The following is a 16,385-nucleotide window of genomic DNA, read 5'->3' on the forward strand; positions in this document are numbered from 1 at the left end:
AAACGCATTCCATATCGGAGTAAGTTTGATATTCTTGTTCAAATATCGATAGATGTACATTATCAAAAGATATTGACGTCTATAAGTATTGATACAAAATATCGGAGTCCAAAGAGTTCAAATGTATCGATTTAAAATATCGGTTTAAAATATCGCTTATCCCTAGCATTTGCTATATTTACAATAAATATTTCATAAAATTTATAAAAGAAAAATCAAATAAACAGGCGCTGTAGACGGTGCGTTTTGTTTTTTTAAAATAATTCTATATTATTATATCATTATTTGTAATGATATGTTTCAGCTAATTTTTTAGCCTTCCTCAGCAAAATTTCAGTATATGGTACAAAACGTTGATTATCCATGAGTCGTATAAAAATCGTTGTATAATGAAGTAACAATCGATATCATTGTGTGGCAGTAACATTCTTCCATTTTAGAATAAAAATCTCCAGTTTTTATTACTTCATTATATAATGATTTTTATGCGATTCATGGATAATCAACGTTTTATAAAATTTTGTGTATAAATATAATGATATAATATAGAATTATTTTAAAGAAACAAAAACTGCGCATTGTCTACAGCGTCAATTCCCAATTGCCTGTTTATTTGATGTTTCTTTTTATCTTGGGAATTTAGTTCGTACTTTATTTACTACATAAAATTTGTAATAAATATTTATAATTTATATTAATCTAAGACCACAGAAATATTTTACAAAATATTCAAAATATTTCTTACAAAATATTTTGTAAATTCTGTAAATTTTGTTCTATAAAAATTATGTGCTGTCAGGACATCAATAGTTATCGTTGTGCAATTATTGTTATTTTTCACATTATTTTCATTAGTATTTTAAATTAATTTCTTTATTTTTATTAGAAAGCAAAAACTTTTTCTTGTCTATATTCCGAAAATTTATAATATTTTTTTAAAACTAGTTTAATAAAACATATTTTTATTTTAATCGAGTTAAAATTAATTTTGAAAATCTAAAGATTATCCAAAAAGAGAAAGAATTAATTTTATTTTTATTAATTTGTAAGCTCTGATTGTAATTGTAGAAACTTGAATCAAGCACAATTTATTACATTGTAGATTTAATAAAATTATTTTTTTTTATTGTGCAAATTTCCAATTCATTTCATTCCTGCACTTATCATACAACAAATCGAAATGAATTCCGATTGGAATTATTCAATTATTTCCTAGATTTCTATTTTCGAGGGAAAACGGAATAATTCCGATCAAAATCCATTCTAACTTGTTCGACGATAAATGCCCTGCACTGAAAATCTTCATGTGACATTCGCGACAATCTGCTCAATATTTGCACGCGAGGCAAGCTCGCAGGCGCTTACAGTTTCAGATTCTTCCAATCAAATTGCGAGCCGCAAAAGGTGGGGAATGTAAATCCGGGAAACAGGTACATGCCGCGATACCTTGACGTTTATTCCTCAGTCATAAGTTAACGTGTCTCAAGTGCGTATCTGTGTTCAGCACAGAATTAATAAAACACATACGATCGGCGGTAATCGAGTCAACGTAATCATTTTGTGAGAAGAATCGTTGTCAGCTATTCTTATCTCACACTAAGGATCTATCTTGTCTTATTTACAGACTTTTACTAGTACCCGAGTAAGTAAATTTATTTTATAAAATTAAATACTCTTACTGTGATGATCGAAGATTATGCGAATATATTGTAAATTATTTCGTACAAAGCTCACAGGAAAAAATTAAAATATATATAATAGAGGATAGTAAATGACAAAAAGATAGTGTAGAGCAAAATTATATCCCATGATACATATTCTGATATTGGAAAAATATAATGTCCTTAATGATATAATAGCGATAATCCATCTAGGATAATAGAAAGCAACACTTTTTTTTATATAGAATATTCCGCGAAAACACTGACGAACTTAGAATGAGTTCTAGAAATTATTTCAAAATAAGCAAAAAAAATTCATATACTATTCACTATAAGATATCAGTTCGATTATTGAGATATAGACAATAATTTTATTAATATTGTAACAGATAAAAAATCTATAATCTTAGGCTTTCAATTTATCTTATTTGCTTATTGATAATCACTCACTTAAATACTATTTGAAATAGAAAAATAAAATGCACTTCTGCATATATAAGTTAAGAAGGAAACTTGATTTATAAAAAAGAGCCAAAATAAGTTTTGGATCACTTAATGGTTTCCAATAAACAATTTTTTTATGTTGCATGATCTAAAAAAATGTCAAAAATAATCATCATTTAAAAAAAAACTCAATCCACAAAGCTTTAATTAATTATTAGTAAATAAATGTCTTTAAATATTTTTTTGTCGCTCACTTTCCCTTTCTCTCCTCTCTTTCCTCTTTTCCTTATCTCTATCTTTTCTTAGTTTTCTTAATGTCTTGCTTTTCTATTTCTAAATCTTTCTCCCATATCTTTTTTATAATTTTTTTTTATCTTCCCTTAATTTTACAAATTCTTATTTTTTGGCATTTTCTTATATTTAAATATTATCAAAACACCTACAATAACACATTCTTGTGATGTATAAGTATTATTTATATTTCTCTCCGCAAGGAAACTATCGGAGAACTTATCTTAGAGATGATTCTAAACAAAAAAGTTCATGTAAACTATAAGTAAATTCAACTATAGTTATTAAGATATGAAAAATTTAATTTTTATCAGTAATGCAAAATTTGTTAATAACCTCGTCTCGCTCAAACCATCAGTTTTCTCAAAATATGCAATGTGTCATCCCAAATATTTATCTGATATTGAAATTGGCATTTATGAAGACGTTATCGCGCGCGTATATACAAGCTTTCTATTCATTATTATTTCTATTACAAATTTCTGAATAATTGTCTCAGATTGTTTAAAAGTGTCAAGTAAAATCATGTATTGTCTTTAAATATTGAATGAAGAGAGAGAGAGAGAGAGAGAGAGAGAGAGAATGTGTGTTAAATATTATTCTTAAAAAATGCTTCGAACATTAATGATACAATTTATAAGCAAATTATGTGTGTAGAAGTATATTTTTTAAGTAACATTAACATTTATGATACGTTAAATTAACACATATTTTAAATTATTCATGTACTTTAGAATTTACGTTTTAAAACATTATTTTTATGTTATTTATTACTTCATAAATCAATTTTTTAACATAAAAAATTATTAAATATAAATTTAATACAAAGTATTTAAATAAAACATAATCACACTATGTTAAATTAACACTTGAATATATATATGTAAAAGTTTAACACAAAATTTTAAAAGGATTTGAATGGACCATTTAAATCCAATTTAAATACAAAATTTTTTAATATTTATTGTTTCATATTTCAAATAACAAGTTTATCAAAATTTAGATACATATATGATTTATTATCTACTAATTATCTCATATATTTATCGTGTATATATAAATTGTGAATTGATAAAGAGCTGCGAAGAAAAGACACGATTTTTCTTTACAGGAATCATTCGCTTTCTAAGATTCGTATTTGCGAATATTTCGCAATCTCCCTCCAATTTTGGCGACATCACGACATACATTTATACTGTCTGTATATTCTTATGTATCAATTGCTACTCCATACTTTCATTTCTGTATTTGGCTAATGAAATGCTACATATACGCACGTATGTATATACTTGCGTATATCGATATATGTATACTTACTATGTGTCATCTCGATATGGATATACGCGAGTACATCCATAGTAGTCGACACAGTCGCGTTTTTGCCATAAGTATATATATATACATGTATATACTACATGATGATGTCATTTAGACATATATATGACGCGGATGGAAAAGAAGCAAATAATATCGGTCAACGATATTTATATTCCTTATGAATATTTTTGCGTCATAACGATTAATAATCAATAATAGTAATAAATGTTATAATAAAAAAAGATTTATACAGAAAGAATTTCTCAACGAGGAAGTTTGATTATAAATATTGTAGAAAGAAGATTTTATTACATTTTACTATTTTTGAGAGTAGAAAAATATCTTTAATATCAATGATGTTTTATGATTTTTCACCTTTGCATTTTTTTCTAGCATAATGTTTCTCTTCATTTTTTAATTTTTCTTTCGTTTTATCGCAAAATATCGCAATGATGACGTAAGAATTTTGGTATAAGTGAATAATGAACTCGATGATGGCTACCATATTCGGTTATGTGATTAATGATCAGTCATCATAAAACATTTTATCGTAGGCGACGTTTATTATTTAACTTTTTAGTATTCTTTGGATTTTTTCATTGATCACCATATTTAAAATCGGAGTGTGATCTAATATAAAAGTATAATAACGCCGTTATGCGTGTAAATGTATGTATTTCCAAAATATCAGTTCTATTCAGAGAAACACAAAATCTTTTCTCTTTTATATTAACTTCCAATGCTAATAAGAAGAATATAATAAACAAATAACTATATATTTATTAAAATTTAAAAAATGTTAAATTTTGAATATAATTTTAGTCGTAAAAATTTACTTTGAAATGTGAAAAGTGTTACCTCACAATAAAGAAAATAAAAGTTTAGAGAAGAACTATCGTAAATTGGAAAAATTACGATAAAATTGCTCGAATTTTCAGTCCACTGCATTTTATGTGTCATAGATGTGCATTTATGTATCAAAGATTAGCATAAACATGTTATTTTGCATTATGAGTAAGCCATGAGTCATCATCATTAACCACCGTATATATATTTGGGCACTTTTAAAACTCTCACCCACTTTATGACATGGGCCAGAACTCGAGCGGTGGGTGATCGCGGCGAATGCCCATCATGGACATGCTCTTATATGGTCCGCTAAGAGTTGTTTCTGTACATGAGACTTCGAGGACGCCTTCATTGCATAAATCATGGACATCGCATATGTATACGTATTTTGTTGTCTACTAAAAAGAATGTTCAAGAAATTGTATTGAAAATACAGATGCGCGTTTTAGAAACCGGGATGTATTTAAATAATCATATTCACACGGAAAATAGAACATCTTCGATAGGTACAGATCTTTCTCAAAGATAATTTATTGAAAAATAAAAGCATATTGAAATATGTCTTAGTTGCAGAGAAAAATATTTAAATTATTTTTACATTGCAGAGAAATTATTCCTCATATTTAATATCTGCAATTATATCTTTTTACAAGATTTAATTATAGATTATTCTTTTTTTATCACGATTGTAGAGTACAATAAATTTAGCGAGTAATATGGTTGGAATGGCGCAAAGACCCTGGACACCAACAAAAAGACGAGGCCCGATTGCCGCCGAATATAGCAGCCCAGGACCAGCCTGTGTAACTTTACCATCGTTAATAGGTAAATATCTGCATTGAATAAATGTATGTATCACACATATAAAAATCGCGACGTGTTATATCGCGTTTATTGCGATTTTTAAGGAAAATGCACATTTTTAAAAATCACACATCCTTATTTTTAATTATATTTTTTATATACTTTATATAGCAATACTTTGTAACATTTGCAGGAAAAACAGTTACAGATTCTAAACGAGGAAGAGCACCAGCATTCTCCTTCGGCAGCAGGTGAATAAATTTATATTTAATTTGTTGTTTCATCAATTTCTTTTATACTTTAATAAAATTCTTTTATATTTTAATACTGTAAGAATACTTCAATACAATATTTGTATTACTACGTTGTATTTAAGAAAAGCTGCCATATTTGTAATTTCGTCTTACATCTTTAAAGTATAAAGTATGCTTTTAATTTAAGTAAGCAATATATAACTTAATTTTACATATAATTTGATATATCGCAAATTTTTTAGGCATGCAGCGAAAAATAATAGCGCTGGACCTGGCCCTGGGCAATACAATGTCACTGGGCTTAGCGCAAAAGGTATATAAATGACACAAATAAAATTTGACAAAATATTTACTTAAAATTTTAATGAAAATTTTTCCGAAAATTATTATTAATAATTAGATACTTATTCTTTATAAGAAATTTTATTTCAATTATTTAACTAAAACATATGGAATAAATAATATACGATAATTATTATCTGTTCTATATGTAAATTGAAATATTTGAGTGAAATACGATAATAACATTAAAGTATTACGAGAAGTAAAGGCACCTTATGAATGCTTCACGATTGCTTCACAAGACTTACAATTTACGTCGGCCAAGATATCGATCAAACTCCTAACCACCTATACTCCAAGAATGATAACATTTTAATGACCGATGTTCACGAAATTCCTGCGCTTCGGGTTTGAACAGAACTAGCACGATCAATATGTATACAATTTCTTTAGATCCGACCTGCTTTAGATAATATTGTACATTTTAATTTATCAAATCACACAAAAGTAATTTTCAATTAATTTTTGATTATTTCTATGTCTTCTTTTACAAATTTTATACTATTTAAAAAATTTTTAGTTCTAGAATTAAAAATTAAAATATTATTTTAATTACATAGTACATTTTTTCTTTTATCTTCTCTCTTTTTAAACACAAATTAAAATTACAATTATTAATTATTAATTGATTAATAACAAATAAAATATCATGATAATATATGACAGCTTAAGCTATTTTTTAGGAAAAGATGCCGCACCAGCCGTATCGCTATATGGTCGAACGAAATCAACGAAACTCGAAATTACACCAGCACCAGGCGATTACAATCCGTTAAAGGCGGAGAAGATAATTCTGGATAGCTCACCGAAATATTCTTTTGGCGTTAAAACGCAAATCGAGAAGATCAGCTGTACACCCGGTAAGTTTAAATGTAAACATGTATACCTATATGTGTAAGATATATTTTCCAGATTTTAATTGGCAATAACACAGACATATAAAAATTTTGAAATGATGCGCGACGTAAAATTGAAGGTATATACATCGTAATTATATAAATATTTGTTTATATACGTCATCATAGAATTAATTCTTTAAAAAATATATATTTGTATCTTTTTATAGAAGATGTGTTATTATGTCACTTTCATATTATACATACAGGATGATTCAGAATAATTGTTTGTCCTTGAAACACCGCATTTGACTTAATTCTAAGATGAGTTTTCCTTTATCAAAATTTTATCTGAAGAAGTTAGTTTTTAAATTAAAAGAAAAAATAGTTAACAAATTACGAGACGCGTATAGAATATATTAAAGTAAACAGGAACGGCGTAAGTTATCGTCACCACGGATGATCATTCAGGATGCTTTCTGCGATTAGTTGCCTACACTATACGCGATGACGCACATGCACATATACAAGAGAAAGAGAGAAAAAGAGACAGAAACAGAGAGAGATACTCACACATGCACTCATTAACTCTCATTCACTCACTCACTCATTACCTTGATTCGATGTCTTCGTACGTTCGCAGATTTATTCATGCACTTGATTTATTGATAACAGAATTAGTTCGAAAATAACTCAATTTAAAAACTAAGCTTCAGAAAATTTTAATTAAAGAAAAATCGTCTTAAAATTAAGTCAGGAATATGGTATTTCGAGGACAAATAATTATTCTGAATAATTTTGTATATTATTTTAGATATGCATAGATGTATATTTATATATATTCATTATTCGGATAATTTCATGTTCTACAATCTACTACATTTAACTAGATCGTAACTTCTTTAGATTTTACGCTAAAAGTACAGAATTCTGACTAAACTAATCTATGATTATTGTGACAAACGTAATCTTTATATTATTATGACATATTACAATCTATAATATCTCAATCTAAAATGTAACTAATCCTACAGAGTTTACGGTGATTATTTCGTTAGAAAGAAAAATTTGATGGACTGCGATATGTAGAATAAATGGCTATGTTCAGCAGAGAAAGTATCTTTGCAATTGTTGTAAAATTCTTCAATTGGTTCTTGCTTTTGATTTCTTATGGATCTAAATGTATAAATTAATCATATTGAAGAATTTTACATGCGAAGAATGTAAGAAACAAGAATTTTACACAAGAATTTTCTACTAAATATAGCCATAATGTATATATATTATCCTCTAATCTATTGCAATAAGATATATTGCAGAATTTATGATTTCATATATAGTCATTCCATATATAGTCATTAGACTGATAATCATTAAAATAACTGCACACAAATTATTACAAATATTATCAATATAAAATTTTAGTTGTTGCAACTGAAAAATTTTGTACGAATTTAACAGATAATCGAAAAGCACCACTTACGTCGTATACTCATATTGTGTCTATATATAAAACATAAATTGCATCTCGATTACCGAGCGATTATTGCACTGAAATCTATACAAAGCAGCAGCATTTACTTTCGGCATAAAAGTTGTATTGGAAATCGAATAATATGTCCGGTAATTATATGTATAGTCAGTTAAATGCAGCCGCAATTCGAGTATTTCGTGCTAATAGCAACTTTTGGCAAACTAATAAGAAAAATGTTCAGCTGCTTCAAAATAATACAAGACTATAAATAGATCGATAAAAAAAATTTAGCATGTTGATTGCAATTTTGTATAACAGAATTTATGTGTTACAACAGATATGCGTTTCGAATTGTATTATTTAAAATTACTTAATATCGTGTGTGCAATAATTACTAAATGTCAGTTGATTTCATCCATCTCTGAAATAATTCTCTCGTTTCGCGATTATACGCGGAATATTTTCATTAATGTATTATTTTTCAAAGCTTTAAAAAATATTGTGGAAAATTTTTAAATAATTAATAAATTACATAAATCATATATAGAGAAATGTATCTACTACATTATATTATATCGATGCAATAATGTTTAGGAAAATCGATGCTACTGCAACTAATTGGCGATTAGTTATGGGACTTCATTTGAGGATTATTGTATCAAAAGTCGATATTCAAAACTATTATCACTGAAGAATTGATACTTAGGTACAAAAATATTTTTAAATAAGATTTTTTTTAAATATAGAAACATTAAGGCTCACGTACTTTAGCGTGATATGAACGTAATGAATTTGAGATTTCTAGCACTGTAAATTTCTCAGAAGATATATATTATTATAAGATATATATTAGATATATATTATTATTATACCAATGAATTGATAGCAACAATTTTTATTTTTCAATTTTTATTCCCTTTTCTGCCTCTGAATATTCTATTTCAATTTTTAAAATCCACAGCAATTAACTATGCACTGTGTGGCGTTTAAGATGTAGGTAAAAGTAATTGTGTGTGATTAATATAGACCAATTGATGCAATTGGTAAATAAAGAGAACGTAATATTTTTGATAATTAAAGATGTGCAATGCGTGCTAAATTGATAGCGTAGTTAACACGTAGTCGCATACATGTGAAGTTAATATAGTGTAGTGTTGCTTCACCGTAAATAAATAAAGTAATACTGCATGTCTCGTGATATATGTTAGATCTTTGTATCTTACACCGTAATATATCATTCTCTACGTCCAGAGACTTGACAGTACTGCAAATAAAAAAACTGCCATTCACGACAGAACTTGTAAAATTTATCGACAAGTATTTAGCTCCAGATATTTATCATCCCGAAAAAATGAGAATGGATAAAGCACCGCAGTTCACGTTCGGACTTAGAATGTCGCTCGATAAGCCGAGCGACACGCCAGGTATATAATACAAAAAAAATATGAGAGATGAAAAATTAGAATTCTAATTAGATAGCAAGTCTTTTCTATTGTATAATTTTATTTTATTTTCCTATATACAAATAATTTTACTAAACAAAATTACAGAGAATACTAGTTATATGTAATTTAATATCCTGAAAAATTTTTTTCAGAATTCGCACAATTTTTCAGAATTTCTATATAAACAGAATTTTAGAAAATTCTTGTATAATTTTATAACTTTTTGAAAAATTTCTCAATTTTTTTTTAATGAATTAGAACATTTTTCAGAAATGTTAAAAAAGTCTACATCTTTTGTAATCTTTTATACATATATATATATTAGGTGTTGGAATTAATTCGTAGCGTTTTACAAGTGATGGGAAGTACTTTCATTAATGTATTTTTTAATGCTAATGTGAAATAAATAACATTCTTTCATTAAAAAACGCTACGAATTAATTCCAACACCTAATATATAAATTCTCTGAAATATTAATAATTTTTCATTCTATAATTTGGTAAAAAAACTTATAAAATCTGAAAAGTTTTAAGATGTTTTTTAAGAATCTTTGTAAATTTAAAATATAACAAATTCTTAAAAATATTATGAGATATAAAAATTTTGTTCACCAGATACATGATGCTTTCTCGTCTTGCAATTTTAAAGAGAAAAATTTTATTTTTAATTTCTCTATACGTATTCATGTTATAAACGTCTATCTTTATTTATTTTATAATGTATTTGTTTTTCCTGATATATAGCGCCCGGAACATACAGCCCAGAGAAGGTGAATTTGGAGAAGGGCCCGCAGTACAGTTTAACTGGCAAAAACCAAATAGAGAAATGCAATGGTACACCAGGTACATAAAGATTCATGCATCTGTTTTACGAATCTCGACTTTTTTCTGAGAAAAATACAACAGGGAATTTTCTTTAACAGCGCCAGGTGCGTATTGTCCCGAGAAAGTAAAATTGGACTCATCACCGAAGTTCAGTTTTGGATTAAAGCCTGCTGTGGAGAAACCGAACGATACACCAGGTCCACATAATAAATTGCTTATTACATGCTTACAAAATTAGTTTTATCACCAATTAAATGTTACAATTATCACATAAATCTATTTTTAGCACCAGGTACTTATAGCCCAGAAAAAGTGAATTTAGACAAAGGTCCGCAATATAGTTTGAGTGGTAAAGGATCCGCTGAAAAACCCTTAGATACGCCAGGTATATAAAAGTTATAAGAACTAGCCAAAATAAGTTGTATATAGATGTAAAAGTACATTGTGATTTCCAGCGCCTGGAACGTATTTTCCGGAAAAAGTAAGATTAGATAATACACCGCAATATAGTTTCGGAATTAGACATACCCTGAATAAACCCAGTGATACACCAGGTAAGTAAGATTCTGTTAGTACAGAAGAAGAATAGATTCTTATTGTGTGTACCTACTTTTATTTCGTAGCACCTGGAACTTACAGTCCAGAGAAAGTAAACTTAGATAAAGGACCACAATATAGTTTAACTGGCAAAGGGCTTGCAGAGAAATTTATTGATACACCAGGTATATAAAACTGCTCATAAAATATGTAATTTTTTAAATATATTAATATATCAACAAATATTTAGCGCCGAGTGCGTATTCACCTGAGAAGATAAAATTGGATACTACGCCGAAATACAGTTTTGGACTTAGAACTCCTCTAGATAAACTCAGTGATACACCAGATATAATTAATGATTAATTAATTACTTATGTTATTTATTATTTTTATATCATTATGTTTTGTTATATGGTATCTGTATGCAGCGCCTGGAACTTATAGCCCAGAGAAGGTAAATTTGGACAAAGGACCGCAATACAGTTTAACTGGCAAAGGATTCATTTCGAAAGCTAACGATGTTCCTGGTACGTTTTAGACATTTTTTAAAAATACGATTATGATATCCTTCATCGTTTATCTTTGTCATAGCACCTGGCACATATAGCCCTGAAAAAGTAAATTGGGACAAAGGACCGCAGTATAGTTTAGTCGGAAAAGGAATGCCGGAAAAATTAAATGACAATCCAGGTGAATAACACGTCATCATGATAAATTTTTTATCGAGACACACATTTCTTCGACATACTATTAACATAAAAAAAATAATTTAATGAATAATAATAGATAATATTAATTTCTCTGACTGGCTTGCCTATAGGCCCTGCTGATTATAAACCAGAGAAAGCTCTAAATCTGGAACATAAACCTTATTACAGTTTTGGTGATAGAAAAACTTTGGATAAACCTAAAGATACACCAGGTAACGGTGTGGATTAACCCGCTGTAGATTAACATTGCACTCTTAGCGTTTTCTACATAAATGGGCGACATGAAAAAAAAAAAAATAATAAACAACTTGATTTTTAAAAAAATCTGCTTTTGGTAGGTCTAGTCGATTGTACTCCAGAGAAAATTCTAAATCTGAAACATAAACCAGATTTCAGTTTTGATAATAGAAAACTCCTTCATAAATCCCGCGATACACCAGATAATGGTGTAAATTAACGAGAACCTATCTAATATAATCTAATAATCTAATATAAATGAGAATGTAATAATTACATAGAACAAAAAACATTAATTTCTTTTTGCTTTGGTAGGCCCTGATAAATACAATCCAGAAAAAGTTCAACATTTGGAACATAAACCTTATTTTAGTTTCGGTAATAGAAAGCCTTTGTATAAGACTAACGATATACCAGGTAATCGGTGAAAATTAATAGAATGTTAATTATATTTTTTCTTACAAGGAAAGATCGAAAAGTGAGATTATTTTCAAAGGTTTATCTCTTCAGAATGAATTCGGGCAACAAACAAGAAATTGTTTATTACGTGTCAGGATACTTTCTATATATATTGCCAGTTTCATAATTTTTTAAATTTCTGAATTGGGAGCCTTTCCTTGTTAGATTTATCATGAAATTATATATAAATGCAATGTATTGTGCGATTATAGGCATGCCATAGTCATATTAAAATGCTTCAAACTTTTTTCATTAACCATTTGCGAAAATAAACAATTGTACATAATATTATTAAGATTAATAATGTTTATTAGAAAATAAAAAAAATAGATATTATCGCTATGCTTCGATTTGTTAACATTTTAATTCGATCGTCTTTATGCGGAACTATATTGTAATAAACAAGTATAATAAATGTGTAAACATCATATGTGTCATGTTTTTTAAATATATGTCGTAGTATTAGCGTAGTGCCTAATAAACTTGTGCACGGAATAAATGTAATAATTACATACAATTGATATTTTTTTTTAAATATACAAAAGCATTTTATAATTTATTTTGCAGCTCCCGGTACATACAGTCCTGAAAAAATAAACATGTCTAAGTCGCCGCAATATAGTTTCGGCATTAAAACTGAGATTTGTGAGAAAAGCACTATACCAGGTGAGTTACATTAATTATTCATTAATTTGTTTCTTTTACATTAATATTCTAATTTTATATTCTCCGATGAAAATTTTTCTTAAAATTCACTTTTTAAATTTCGATATAAATTTCATAACATTTTAGAAAATTTCTTTGATTTTTTAAATACAAATTAGAACATTTTTTAAAAAATGATAAGAAAGTCTAAAGAGTTTTTTTTAGAATTCTTTACCTTAAATTCTAATATATTATAAGATTTCTCATTACATAATTTCTGAAGAAAACTTATAAAATTTAGAAATTTTAAGATATTATTTTCATAAATTTAAAACATGAAAAATTCTGTAAAACATTAGGAGACATTATGAGAATTTTTTCACCCAGATTCTTATAATTTATTATATAATGCACAAATTATTTTATAAATTAATCTATCATTCAATAATCTAGGTCCTGGCGAATACAATCCAGAAAAGACAATGCTTTTGTTGGAAAAAGCGTTGCAATTTACTTTTGGCCTTAGACCACCCTTGAATAGATCAAACGATGTTCCAGGTAAATAATTAATCAATTCTATCTATGGTAAATATGAAATTGCATGTTATATATAAAGCATGTTAGTATAGCCCTAATTTTATTCGCGTATATTGAGATGCATGGAATACAGAATCGCAATAATTATTAGGTGTTGGAATTAATTCGTAGCGTTTTTTAATGAAAGAATGTTATTTATTTCACATGAGCATTAAAAAATACATTAATGAAAGTACTTCCCATCACTTGTAATACGCTACGAATTAATTCCAACACCTAATTAGTTTTACAATAGATAATTGGTGTATTTAATCATTCTGCTTTTCATCAATGATTTGACGATTTTTATTCGTACATTTTATGCTCTGTAAAATATTTAATGAGATGCAAATCTTTATCAGAAATATAATTTCACGAAGATATGCTACGGACCATACTAAAAAAATGTAAAAAAAAAAAGAAAGAATACGACGTAAATGGTGAATAAGATTCTTAAATAAGGAAAGAATTCTAAATTCTGAGGAGAAAAAAATAGATTGATCAAATTTCAGCACCCAATATCTATAACATTCCTTCTGCCCTCGGCGGAACTAAAGAGGGTAATAAAAAAGCAGCACCTGCCTATTCAATATCCGGTAGGCAAAAAGTTTTTACGGACGATCGTGTTCTCGTACCTGGACCAGGTGCATACGAGTGCATTAAACCAGACACAATCAGAATGAAAAGTCCAGCATATAGCATGAGTGCGCGTTTTTCCCTGCCCGACGATCACTCGCAGATCCCAGGACCTGGAGCACACTGCCCGGAAAAGGTACCGCATAGCTAAAGCAAAATCTATTGAAATGTAATATAATATATATTTAATATAGTATAATAAGTATATATATATATATATATATATATATATATATATACTTATATATATATATATATATACACACATATATATATACACGTCCTATAAAAATATATAATGTGTATGTGTATGGCAGATCAATCAAAAGTAGCTTTCTCATGCGCAGATTCTTCTATATTAAAGGGTCTCTAGTGCAGATTATTCAAGTACCTATTAAGTAGATTCTATTCCAAAATAAAGATATTCCTGTTAAAAGAAATCATGTGCTTTTTATTAATAATAACTTTTTATTAATAAAATAAGTAGTATATTTTCCAGATGTTCACATTATTGTTTACCCCTTGTAATTCTAATAGCGCTAGATTGTTAGAGCTATTGCAGAGAACGAAACGTATTTTCCCAAGGTTTTTACAACTGCGTACGTCTACATTTTTCTTTGCAGTAACAACCCCACTCCGTCACGACTACGACAATTACATCTCGTCCTGTTTCGTTCTCTACCATAGCCCTTAGAATTGAAAAATGTAACGTAACAATATTCAATAATATATTATAACATAATATAATGATACATAATTAATTAATGCAATTATTCATATTTCAGGTGCTTCTCGATATTCCCCCTGCGCATACATTTGGCATCAGGCATTCACCCTATATTTGTAATTTGAAGGATGCAGTTTGTTAATTCAGCAATTAGTAATAATTAGTAATTTATCAACTAAAGCATAGTATCTTTTTTATTATTTGACATGATTAATTAACAAATTTCAAAAACAATCAAGTTATATATTTTTTTTCTTTTTATTTCTTTGCTATATTAATTATTACTAATTCCGCAGAAAAACGTTAGTAGAATAAATAAAAATATATTATGCTTACAATTAGATATAACTATTATGCTACACAACAAAAAAATTAAATATATACGAATTAAATATATATCGTACATTAAAATTACAAATAAATCTAAGATAATAACAATGTATACATAGTATGAACATTTTGATATTATTTACTTGTGTGTAGCAATTAATTTATCATATTTCAACTAATGTAAAGAAACTTTGTGCAATATAATACGTATAAAGGAGGATGTTAAGGTTTGTTTATTTCTTTGCAAAACAAAAAATTTCGAGATATACAAATTTTGACGTTATTGTGATATAAACGTGATAATTATATATCATACTAAAAACTTAAAACGGTTTCGAGTGGTGTATTATGGAGTAACATCGTGTGTGAACGTGGAAGAAATTAAAAACAAATCTAAAAAACAATCAAGTACAATATAATGCTCATCAATCGCTCAAAAATTTCTTCTCACAAATTGTACGTGTTTAACATACAGTTCTTGTTACTTAATGCCTAGAAAATGTCTTAATGTCTTACTTACAATTTTTTATCAATAAATATAATAACATTAAATTTAGTAAATTTTTTTACGATTTTTTCCATATTCTCAATAGTTCTGTTCTTTTTTTTTTAACAGAATTTCTTGCATGGTTCATTTTTTTCTCTTTTTTTTCTCAAAAGGTTTCTACAAAGAACATTAAATATTTTCCCTTAAAATAAGCGATATACCACTCAACTTCGTAATGATCCTTCTTACTTCAAGTAGCCTTAATATAATATTTAATTTAACATCTTGAAACTTTTTCATTTTGATTAAAAAACAGATAAAACTTAACATCATCCTTTGTAAATATAAATGTGACATTAACTTTTCTATGAACTGCTGTTTTTCACTAACGTCATGAACCGTGGGTCTTTTTTATGTCAGTACCGCATTTCTAATAAATTAGTTGTGGAAAAAAAAGAAAAAATGTATTATTTTACATCTCTCTACTATAATATAT

General features: G+C 27.6%; 1 protein-coding gene across 2 annotated transcripts; it reads left to right on the forward strand.

Annotated features, from left to right (window-relative positions):
- The first annotated feature begins 1,437 nt into the window (after window positions 1–1,437).
- LOC105147330 (uncharacterized) lies at window positions 1,438–15,622 on the forward strand. Of its 2 annotated transcripts, XM_087416071.1 has the most exons (19): window positions 1,438–1,642; window positions 5,255–5,387; window positions 5,560–5,617; window positions 5,863–5,933; window positions 6,646–6,822; window positions 9,598–9,696; window positions 10,462–10,560; window positions 10,641–10,739; window positions 10,829–10,927; window positions 10,998–11,096; window positions 11,166–11,264; window positions 11,511–11,609; window positions 11,674–11,772; window positions 11,903–12,004; window positions 12,345–12,446; window positions 13,056–13,154; window positions 13,587–13,691; window positions 14,222–14,481; window positions 15,131–15,622. In XM_087416071.1, the coding sequence occupies exons 2-19, from the start codon at window positions 5,279–5,281 to the stop codon at window positions 15,212–15,214; spliced, it is 1,959 nt and encodes a 652-aa protein (XP_087272197.1). In that variant the 5' UTR covers window positions 1,438–1,642; window positions 5,255–5,278; the 3' UTR covers window positions 15,215–15,622. The 2 variants fall into 2 exon arrangements, with proteins under 2 accessions (XP_087272197.1, XP_087272198.1); XM_087416072.1 differs by lacking the exon at window positions 9,598–9,696.
- Window positions 15,623–16,385: the final 763 nt, after the last annotated feature.

The sequence above is a fragment of the Acromyrmex echinatior genome, chromosome 19 (genome assembly GCF_024713525.1).
Source record: "Acromyrmex echinatior isolate Ae372 chromosome 19, ASM2471352v2, whole genome shotgun sequence".
Classification (NCBI taxonomy): Eukaryota; Metazoa; Arthropoda; class Insecta; order Hymenoptera; family Formicidae; genus Acromyrmex; species Acromyrmex echinatior.

Excerpts from the sequence above, each read along its gene's own strand:
- LOC105147330 (XM_087416071.1), top strand. The coding sequence starts at position 5,279 with ATGGTTGGAATGGCGCAAAGACCCTGGACACCAACAAAAAGACGAGGC. Across the intron at positions 10,928-10,997 it reads AAAACCCTTAGATACGCCAG|CGCCTGGAACGTATTTTCCG; the intron begins GTATATAAAAGT and ends TGTGATTTCCAG. Across the intron at positions 12,005-12,344 it reads TAAACCTAAAGATACACCAG|GCCCTGATAAATACAATCCA; the intron begins GTAACGGTGTGG and ends TTGCTTTGGTAG.